The sequence below is a fragment of the Nestor notabilis genome, unplaced genomic scaffold (assembly GCF_000696875.1).
Source record: "Nestor notabilis isolate BGI_N333 unplaced genomic scaffold, ASM69687v1 scaffold29540, whole genome shotgun sequence".
NCBI classification, from domain to species: Eukaryota; Metazoa; Chordata; class Aves; order Psittaciformes; family Psittacidae; genus Nestor; species Nestor notabilis.
In genome coordinates, this window is record NW_009912943.1 from 1,165 (window position 1) to 12,026 (window position 10,862).

At 50.5% G+C, this 10,862-nt stretch overlaps 1 protein-coding gene across 1 annotated transcript; it reads right to left on the minus strand.

Annotated features, from left to right (window-relative positions):
* Positions 1 to 9,652: 9,652 nt before the first annotated feature.
* Positions 9,653 to 10,738, minus strand: LOC104411597 (alpha-(1,3)-fucosyltransferase 6-like). Its single transcript, XM_010022054.1, has one exon. The coding sequence runs from the start codon at positions 10,736 to 10,738 to the stop codon at positions 9,653 to 9,655; it is 1,086 nt and encodes a 361-aa protein (XP_010020356.1).
* Positions 10,739 to 10,862: the final 124 nt, after the last annotated feature.

Here is a 10,862-nt window from a genome sequence, read left to right on the forward strand (position 1 = left end):
GCTTGGGGGAAAGGCTCTGGCTCCGCTCCCACTGATGCCCCATCACCATCACCTCCACCCCGCAGCCCCAGGCTTTTCTTTTTAAAGCTCACAATGATCTGAAGTAACTGGATTAACCTCCCACCCGAGCCCGGGCAGCTGGGCTGGAGACCTGCCACCACCCTGGTGGTGACAGAGCCTCAAGAGGCCACCGGCGCAGCCACCAGCTCACTGCCTTCACCAGGTCTGCAGCACGGGCAGGAGCATCTGTGGTTTGGCATCTCCCAGAGCTGGGCTGGGCATGTGAGTATTGCCCATCAGTGGGGCTGGAATCCTGCGGGAGAGGGGGCTCATCCCGGGGTTTGGCTCCAGTTTGCATTTACAGCAGTGTCACTCTTGTTTACTCTGCGGAGAAATAAATGAGACCGCAGACTTTTACGTTCTCGGGGCAGGCTATATTTGTTGCCTGGGATTGATGGGTTTTCTCGCCTTGGCCCTCTTCCCAGAAAAAGCAAATCATAAACAGAAGGAGAATATTGGTGTCATGTCCTGGGCATTAACCAACATGAGTGAAAAGGCTCCGCTTGCCACCCCCCGATCACAGCAGTGTCCCAGCTCCTCCATCCGGCTAAATGGGACTAAATAGCTCATCTGCCTCCATCCCAGCACAGTAGTGATGAGGAGGAGTCCTCATATAGGTGACCACAGCAGCCAAGGGAGAACAGAGTGGGAGAGCTCGGCTGGGATGTGAGACAGCTCTCCCTGCAACCCCGACCTCTGCAAAGGGCCGGGCTGGTGGGGTTTATCTTGCTTTTTCATCCCATGCCGCTCTTGGCTGAGCACAGCCAGGATGTAGTGAGGCAACATAAACACCATCCTTCAGCAGGGCTGGCCATGCACCCGGCATCCCTGGGAAAGCAGCCTGTGCTCCCTAACACAGCATTTTCCTGCTGGGGAAGGGAGAAGGCAGCCATGGGCATGGGGAGCATCCGCGGGACATTGTTCATGCTGGTGAACCGACAAGGGCTCATGATTCTGTGCTACGGGGATGCAAACGCTGCTGAGACCAGGCAAACGTGGTCCTTGCTGCAAGGGAGAGTTTGCACCACAGGGCTTGCAGGGAAAGGTAAAAGCTGGCCCAAAATAAGGAGCAGTGGGAGCAGGATGGGGGACAGCCATCGGCTCACTCTTGACTTTAAAAGAGTAAGTACACCCAAATGTGCTCATACTGGCGGCGCTCTCAAGGGCTTGGGTGCTTTCCAGTTCTCACTACTATAAAACTAAAATTAGTTTTGTTGCAGTAAGAAAGAACCCCAAAATGAACTAGAGCAATAAAGCAAGGGAAGGTGTTGCAGAAGCAGTGCAGGGCCTGGTGCCATGGGAGCAGGGTTTGCAGCAGGGCTGCCTGGAGTTTCCTTACCCAGAGCACAAGGAGGTTGCTGGAAGATGTTGGAGCTGTTGCTTGGGAAATTCTGGCTTGGGAAATGTTTTTTGGCAGTACCTAGGGATTTAGGGTGCTTTGAGTTGCAGGGTTCAAAGGCAAAGGGATCAGGGACCCTTCTCTCACCAGGGTCTTGCTGGGTGCAGCGGGGAAGTGAGGGAGCTCAGGGGCAGGCAGAGGGGGCCAGGGCACCCCAGACCCACTCTTAACCCTTCCAGCTGCAAAGCACCCTGAGGTACACCCAGTGCGAATCCAGCTCGCACCCCAAAGAAACAGGCACGCTGGGAACCCCCCAAATGCAATGTGTGTGTTGCAAACCAACACGAATAGCTCCAATTCATCTAGTTTTCCTCCTTTTTCCTTTCACCCGCCAGCAGCTGAGCAGCAGAGGAGCAGGGGAAGTGACTGACATCTGCAGATGTGCCTGTATCTTTGGGTTTGGGATGCAGCTGGGATTTGTAACTGCAAAACTCGCTGTCCAGGTCTTGGGGTTAGCTGGGACATTACGGCCGTGGCCGAAGGATGGCTTTTGCTTTGTGTGTTTTCTATCGTGCATCTCTTTGAGGTCCATCCTCTGCATGGAGCTGCTGCTGCTCCACTGCAGGAGCGCTGCTCATCCCACACCGCTTCACTGCTGCCTGGGCATGGAAATGTGGTTCCAATCGAAAGGCTGATATTTCCCTAATGCTTTCCATTTCTACAGCCCTCTCCACTGTAATAGGAGCTGGAGCTGTCCGGAAGAATGTCTACAATGCAGAAAGGGCAAAAAAGGATGGAAAATTCCCTACTCAAAGCTACAGCTAAATCTCATCTGGCTCCTTCCTCCTCATCCCATGCGTTATTTAATGTTAATAAACAGGGTGCAGCATCTGCATGGAGATGGTTTTAGGCTGGTTTTTTTGCAGCTTGCCTCTGTGTTGTTGCAGCTTTGCAGTGGCATCACTCCCCAGGCATTGAGGGGGGCTTCACAGTGCTGGAAAAATCAGGAGGTTTGGAAACACAAGGAGATGTTTAAAACTCTTCCCGTGGTTGTGACAGCGCAAAATACGAGTGTTATGTTATCCCGGCTCTCTGACAGTGAGTTATGGGGTGTCTCATTGTGTTTTACTATACACATTGCTCTACGTACAGCCTATGTTTGTGTAATGCTGGCCGGTGCTGGAGGCGGCCGCAGCGCCGGGGCTCCAGCTCTGGCTTGGATCCACCTGTCACTCTCACCCATTGGGATCCCATTTGCTGACATGGTCTCACTCCCGATTTGGTATCTGTGAGGGGGAAAACGGGTCTAACATCATTGTTTCTACTCCATGGAAGCACTTGCAAAGGGAGCGTTCCTTATTTAAACAGGCCCAGAGACTTGCTGGGAAGAAATCACTTTCCCAATTTATCAAGCGGGATTCAAAACCTCAGCCTTCTTCCCTTGGTAAATAGGGCTACCACATGTTTTCCTTCTTGGTTCAACAAGGCGTAGCCTCCAACTTGAGGCCCAAGAGATGAGGAGGGGTAGGATGACGAAAAAAGGGGGGAAAAAAAGGAAAATAAGGAAAAACACAGGACAAAAAGGAGCCTAGTGTCACAGCCGGGTGGGAGCGCACGGCCCAGCCTGTGGCTCCACTCGGCACCATCCAGATAAACCCGTTTCCTTTCTGGTATTGTCGGGTCTGACCGACCATCTGCAGAAGTTGATGCAATGCATCTATATTTTCGATACTCTCTATTTATTGGAAGTAACTTATGTTATTTATTTAGATCCCATAGCGTGCCATCTACGTAACGCGCTCTGTCTTTCTCTCTCTCCTTTGTTTTTTAAACTTTATTTATTGATCCAGTGGTGCCAAGTGCAGTTTACATTTATGACGTTTTTACCATTTATTCTGAACATTGGGGGAAGAAGAAAAGCAGTCTGATGTTATTTTTTTTAAGCAACCATAAACTCGGGTGTGATGCTGTTACATACTCACGACAAAGTGAAAATAAAAGGAGGATTATACTGATTTCTTGCCATTTATTGTCTTTCACTGCTGCTGATGGGTAAGCAATGGTGAAGTGATGTTACGTCCTCAACATAGGGATAGAAATGGAAATGTGGCTTTGCTTTTGGGAGAGCAGAGGAGGTCCATGTGGCTGGCTGCAGGCTGAAGGATGGCAGGAGCTTGGCTTCATGTTCCAGTTTCCTTTAGAAATCTCCCTGCACACCTGCAAACAGCCCCATTTCTTCCATTTTCATCTGTTGCAAAACTATATTGATGAAACCAATGACGTGAGATGTTTACCAAGGCTGGGACATTGCCTGAGTGGGGCTGTGTTGCTTTAGTCCCCTTCTTGTAAAGGTGCTTCCAGTTGGGTTGGCTCAAAGACACACCGAATCTGGCCAAATCACATTAAAAAAGCAAGGAAAAAATAGAAAGAAATTGCAAGGTTTTGATAAGGTCAGCCAGAAAAAAAAGCCTCAGTTGCTCCTCTGGAAGCGGTGCTGAGGTTAGAAACGTATTTTATTTGACATGGAAAACATCTCAAAGGCGGCAGCAGCATTGGCCGGGGGTTTGTTGCTCTTCCCATTAGGATGATGATGGTGGATAATGTTTTGGGTTGGATGAAAGGCTGCAATTTGCAAGCCCAGCCAAGTTCAGGACACAAACGTGTTTCAAGTGGAAAATGGAAGCGTTGGGCCCAGCGCTGTGGCCGCACATCCTCCAGTCCCACCCCAGCTCCTTCTCCCTGCTACTGGTTTCCAGTAGCTCCTCAGGGGGCAAAAGCCAGAGGGGACCTGCTGTTGAAGCCCCATTTAAGCACAGATTAGCCCCATTTAACAGGTGCTGACCCCTTTAAATGTGCATTTACCCCATGTGCAACCCCCGCAGTTAACATGGGTTACCTGCAGTTAACACATATTACGCCCCCATCTGACCCCACTGAACACAATTACCCCAAATTAGCACCTATTACAATTATGTCATAACTTAAGGCACATTACCCTCATTTAAGGCACATTATGGCATTTAGTGTGTAAAGCATCAGTGTCCCTGCAGGGAAATGCCTGTCCTTTAAAATCACTTCCCTCCAACCCCAGTCTGTCCAGAAAAAGATGATTTTTACTTCTTTTTTCAGTGAAAAATAGGCTGAAAATCCCTAAACCCTGTGGTGAGGGTGGGCACAAACTCCTGTGCTTGTAGCTAAACCACTTATGAACCACAAAGGTTCCTGGTGGGGGGTTTCGGGAATGGAAAGAAAGGTCTGTTTATATTTCCCCCTCTTGCCACCCGGAGGCCTGACAGCCCTTGTGGCCGAGCTAGACCTTCACGCTTGAAGCTCCACTTTGTAAATAGTTTATGAAGCATCTTTTGAGACTCATAAATCTCCGCAGGCGCGCACGCATGCGTCCGGGTGCGCTCCAGAAACGCAGGAACGCTGAGATCCTCCTGCCAGCCTGTCCCAAAAAAAAAGAGGGGAAAAAAAAAGAGGACAAAGTGAAGCTTTAATGACCATGTTGGAGAGGGCTGCTTGGAAAATGTGACTCCTCCAAGAGCAAGGGGAAAAAAATAGAAAGGAAACAACAGCGCGAAGTGGGACGTGCTGCTGGGCTGGGCTGGGCTGGGGCTGATTTTGGGTGCGATTTCTTGGATATGAGGTGCATGTTGCTGATTTTCATAGCGTAAATGGGAGATTTTCTGGTTCTCGCTTAAAAGCCCCAGCTTTACAAATCCCAGCTTTCCAGTGACGTACTGTATCCCTGTGTTCAGTTTTTAAATGGAAAAAGTAACAAGTAGGAAATAGGATGCTAAGAGTGCTCAACTTCAGCATGCTGTTTGCGCTGGTCAGAATTGCCTCCCAGTAAAAACAGGGGGAAAATAAACCCAGCCTGGCTTCAAACAGGAAAACATGAAATCAAAGTGAAGACAAACGTGTGCAGTTTACAAGTCTCAAAAAGAACCAAACCCAGCCCCATATAGATGATTATTTCTCTCCTCATATTGCTACCAAACAATAGTCGTTGCTTCAGTTGCTGTGGGGTTTTGCCATGAGGGAAGGCAGGAGTTTGGTGATAGTTCCATGTTCCCTCTCCCTGCCTCCCTGGACAAAACGAGGAGCAGGTTTCCAAAGCACTGGGAGTATCTGCCTGCAGGCTCAGGAAAGCTGGAAATAATGGAGTTTACAGGGCTGGTTCAGGCACCTCCATACACCCAGAAGGACAAACACAGGAATGGATGATGGAACTCTGGAGCTTGTAAGGCTCCAGATGCTGTTTTCAGGATTTTGAGGTATCTGAGCATTTTCTTCTCCCTTCTCCAAGTGCAAAGTTCTGCTGAGCCGGGCTTGGTGAGGATTTGTTTCTCTCAAGCTCTGCCTCTCCTCTTGGCTCCCCTCCGGCCCAGAGCTGAAGTCAGACACTGCTCCAAAACCTCTGTTTTCAAGTTATTATCACACTGATTTCCCATGAGGAGCAGCCTTTCTCTCACCTCTTGGGGAAATGCCCCTTCATCTGATCATCATCTCCTCAAGATATCCCCTTCTCTGCTTTTTGGACAATCTCTGTCCAAAAGCGCTAGCTGGGAACACTTAGCCTGCCTCCTACCACCTTTAGGGAAAATGAGGAGAGATTTGGGGTCAATTGGGGTGTTTTCACATCTTCACTGTGAGGGACTGAAGCAACTCCTTGTGCTGGTATCTCCAACTGGGTGTGGAGAGGGAAACCCCCTTCATCAAGGAGGCAGCAAGCCCCAAAAGCCGGACTGTGACTTCCCAGCACAGTCTCCCAGCCCCGGGCCCCCGCGGTGCAGCCATCCAGATGTTTCCCTTGATCAAGTCCCCCCCTTACAGAGTTTCCCAAGTGTGGTGTCAGCTTTCCCATCTCCTAACGAAATCAGCCTGTGTGGGGCTCCACATCACCCACATCCCTTCCCCAGGACACGGCCGCACCGAGGGGAAGCTTGAATGTGATATTCACAGACTCCAGTTTTGGACCTGTCAGCACTGACTGCAGAGAGGACCATTCCCAGCACTGGACAAAGCTGAAACATCTCAAACCTTTACTGGGCTGCAAAAGGACGCACCAATCTGTGTGTTTCTACTCTCCTTGCAACTTCCTGCAGGCACCCATGGCAGGGGGTTGGAACTGGATGATCTTAAGGTCCTTTCCACCCCAAACCATTCTCTGATTCCATGATTTTTGTCCTGCCAATCCCATGTCCCCTCCTCAAGGACCATGGCTGAAGCCTGGCTGGGTGCAATCTCCTAACACCCCATGGTCTGCCCAGCTCTGAATGCTTCAGAACTAAAACTCATCTTTTGGTCACCCTTTTGAAGGTTGTAGAACAATTTGAGGAGTGAGGATAAGATCAGTATTCATAAATTTGGCCTCTCAAAGGCTGTCTGGCCTCAGGGTCCCTGCTGCTCCCCCAGGTCCTCAAACAGCCCTTGGATCCCTGAGAGCGATGAGGCTGATGAACCTGCCTGGCCTTGACCTGCCAAAATAACCCCAGGCTCAAGCTCAGAAGGAGAGAGTCAATAACCCTGGTGCTGCCACTTTCCAGTTGAGAGTCCAAAACCCCATGGGATTCATCTCTTTTTAACAGGTGTTAAATGAATCCAGGTCTTGGAAGCAAAGGGAGTAGGGCTTGGGAGGTTGGTAAGGGAAAACTGGGGATTTCTTGCAGCCGTTTCACCAAGTGGGTGCTCCCAAAGGGCCCCCAAAGGGCCACAGCAGCAGCAGGGATGGATAAAATATATTTGACTTCCCCTGTAGCTGGAAAAGGGATTTTCCACAAGGGTAAGAAGCTCAGTTTGGGGAGAATTGGCTCTCTCGGCCGTGCAAGATGTCTGCTAAATGCATGTGTCAAGCCCTGTCCCTGTGATCCCCCGTGCTAAAGAGCCCAGGTCTCTTTCAGGTGATCTCCTGCTATTCAACACTCCCCTCCATCTGCATCCCAGAACACGGGCACCTGGAGACTGGCCACTGCTCTAAGGTGTCACCAGCCATGGAAATTGTTCTGCTTTGCAGAAATACTCGTTCTGCTTGAGAGCAAACCCTCCCTAGCCAGGGGCTTCCCGTCACCATTTCCATCAGGGAGTATTTCCAGTCTTTCCACTTAAAAACTGCCCCAAGCTTCCACCTGGCTCCTCCCCACCCCTCTGCACGTGATTTACATCAGGTTGCAGGTTGACCTCAATAAAAAATTTCCAAATTTAATTGGGTTTTGTGCTCCCCTGACAAGCCCCCAGTGTTTTCTTTGAGCTCAGTCTCTCCCCTTCCCTACTCCAGAGGGAACATCCAGCCTCTTCCCAGCACAATGGTGCAAACCCATTGGTGTTTTCTCATTCCCAGTGCATGCTGTCACCAAAGTGTGGCATTCCCAGAAAATGCCACCAGTGACAGGGTCCATCTCCATGGCGAGGCCTCTGAGCCTGGGCTGATTGGGCTTCAGCCATGCTTGTGTAGGCTTTGGAGATACTTCTTTCCCCCCAAGCTTTTGCAACTTGGGGATGTTCCTAGACCAATGGGTCACCTGCAGGATATTATTTATCCCTTGTCCACATACATATCAGCTCAACCAGCAGTGTTAAAGTCTTACATTTCTCCAGCTGCTCTGAACTGAACTGGCTTTAAAGATGGGAAGAGCACCAGGGTCAGCTGATGAGATCCCAGGAGCTACACACTAAAGGGGAAGAGGTGTGTGTCTGCAGGCAGACAAGGCAGAGGCAGACACATGGACAATTATTGGCAATAAAAATTGATGCCTCACATATTTATTGCTCTTCCTTGAAGCAGCAGCAAGCACATGGCTAAGGAAGACGTGGCATCTTTCCACCTGAATCTCCAAAGGGATTCGCTAAGGTCCAGCAAGGGCTCTTCAAGAAAGCAAGCAGCCTCAGGAAGGTCTCATCTAGACAGGTATTGTTAGGAGAAGAGGGAAATGATGGGAGGGATAAAGGTTCAGATTTCAGTGAAGGAGTTGTTCTTAGGCTTATGCTGATCAATGTACCCAACTAATCTGCAAAGCAGAGCAAAAATGGAGGTGGCAGAGGCTGCTAATGAAAATAAGGGAGTCACAGTGCTAAAGACAAGGTCTTGCTGATGGTCCTTCTCCCTCCGAGTGACTGCAGGAGGAAATGCACAGGAAACTCTTTGGAAATGTTTGCTCAGTTCTGCTGATGAAGAAAACAATTACATCTCTGTAAGCGCTGCTGGGCTCAGAGCTGAGTTTCCTCATGGAAACATCCTGGGGTCAGGACAGACCTTTGAAAAGCTCAGCTCAGGGCTCAGTAGCAGGCAGGAGAACAAAGGGAATGACCAGAGGTACGGGCAGGGAGCCTGGAAGGGCACAGCCATGTCCTCTGACTCCATGCAATGGGGCTCCTCAACCTGAAAAGGAAACAATTTCCAGAGATAGGACCTGAACAGCAGCAGGAAGCTCAATAAAGGCCAATTATTTCCTGGTTTTTAAATGTGTGGCCTGGAGGCATCAGTTGTGATGTTCAAGGCACAGAGGAGGAGGTGGCTCATCATGTGCTGGTCCTGAGCATCTCTTTGCCACAGGCGCTAAAACTCAAGGTTCTTTCAGAGGCATCCTTAGCACCTCACACCTTTCCTGCACCAGTCTGCTGCCACCAGACCCTTCCTTAACCCCATGCTATCTTGTAACCTGTCCAAAAAACAGCCTTGTAAAAGAAATGGAGTTGTCCCTTTAGCATCCTGATGCAGCACCCTAAAGGCAGCCAGGGAGAGCCTGAGGCAGAGCAAGGGCAGGACTGGGGCTGTGGGGCTCAGGGAGAGGAGTTTGGCCAGTTCCTCCTGCCTCAGCTGGCAGCTTTGTGGTGTGGCCGCCCCTTCGAGCTGCACCTTTGCAGAGTACGAAGTTCTTGAGTCCAAAGGTTTGCGATAGGAATTGTTATCTCGCCTCCCGATGTTCATCACTTGCTTCCGCTCTCCAGCCCATGGAGCTCATCAGAACTGTTTGCTTACAGTCTATAGGTGAACTTCTCCAAAGACCAAGCCACAGCCAGTGTAACAAGTTGTTCGGGTAACTAATAAATCAGCAAAAAACTAACACACTACTCTATCTGACAGCCTATTCTCCAGTAAGACAAAGAAATACAAACACCTGATCACTTCCTTGTCCTTGTTTGCTTCGAACTTCTTCTTGTCCTTCTATTTCCACAAAAGTTCAATCGTCTTGTGAAATTGCAACCTGCCAGCAAGGACAAAAGGGTTGGAGCGAGCTGAGCAAACAGCAGCTACATGAACCACTCAGACAGATTGGGCACAACTTGGTACCTGGCCTCTGTTGTCTGCAAGAAGTGACAAGCTCTGCAGAGGTGCAGAGACCAGTTAGCTCCCACCATGGGTTTCAACCACTTGCGCCACTGGAAGTAGCGCTGGTATCTCTCAGCATCCCTGCTCAGCTCCTGCAGGTACCGTGCCAGGTCCCTGGCGCTGGCGAAGTCATCGACATGGATGAAGGAGTCAGGGGGCAAGAAGCGCTCGTAGTTTTCTCGAGGAGGCCCCAGGACAACAGGGACGGTGCTAGAGGACAAGGCATTCCTCCAGAGCTTCTCAGTGATGTAGTCTTCATGCTGTGAGTTCTCAAAAGCCAGGTAGAAGCTGTACTGGGACATAGTGGAAAGGAGTTTCTCCTGGGGCAGGGGCAAATGATACCGTCCACAGATGTCCACATTGACGTGTTTCTTCAGCTCTTCATAGTACTTTACACGGTGGGAGTCAGCTCGCCAGTTGCTGACTACCCAGGCCACCAGCTTGGTCTTGGGTGGGATGCTGAGAGGCTGGGGCTGGCTAAGGAGCTGCAGCTCCCCATAAGGGGCAAAGATGTCCGAGTCTCTCCGGTAAGGCATGGTCAGGTTGAAGAGGTTATCCATGGCTCTTAAATTTGGCGAGTGACTTGGGGACTCCAAGTTGAACCAGATCCAGCGCTGGGATGGGAGTCTGGGGAGCTGGGCCAACCACGTGGCGTTCCAGCACACATCCCTGTGGTGCATTATCACAGCATCAGCCTTCTGGGACCAGCTGTGGTTGGTGGTGATGTGGCAGTTGGGGGTGCTGTAGAGCATCGTGCAGTTTATGAATTCAAAGTGTTGCCTAAAAGGCCACTGCCAGAGCAGGATGGTCAGCCTGCGTTTGCCCACCAGCGGGGCGCTGGTATTCCCAGCATAAGCTGTCTGTGCAAAGGGATCATAATCGTGGTGTACAGGCTTGGAAGTCCTCAAGTGATGAAGAGAAACTAAGAGACAGGATTCGAAGGTGAAGCTGAAGAGCAGGAAGATGAAGAGTTTCTTGCAGGAGATCTTCCCTTCCACCAGCTCCATGAATGGACCTGCAAACACCACGGACAGGACGATGAGCGCCCCTGGCGGGGAGGCGGCTCCGGGCACACGGCTCAGCGGGGCGGGATGCGCAGGGGACACCCGCCGTCCATGGACCCCCAGGTGG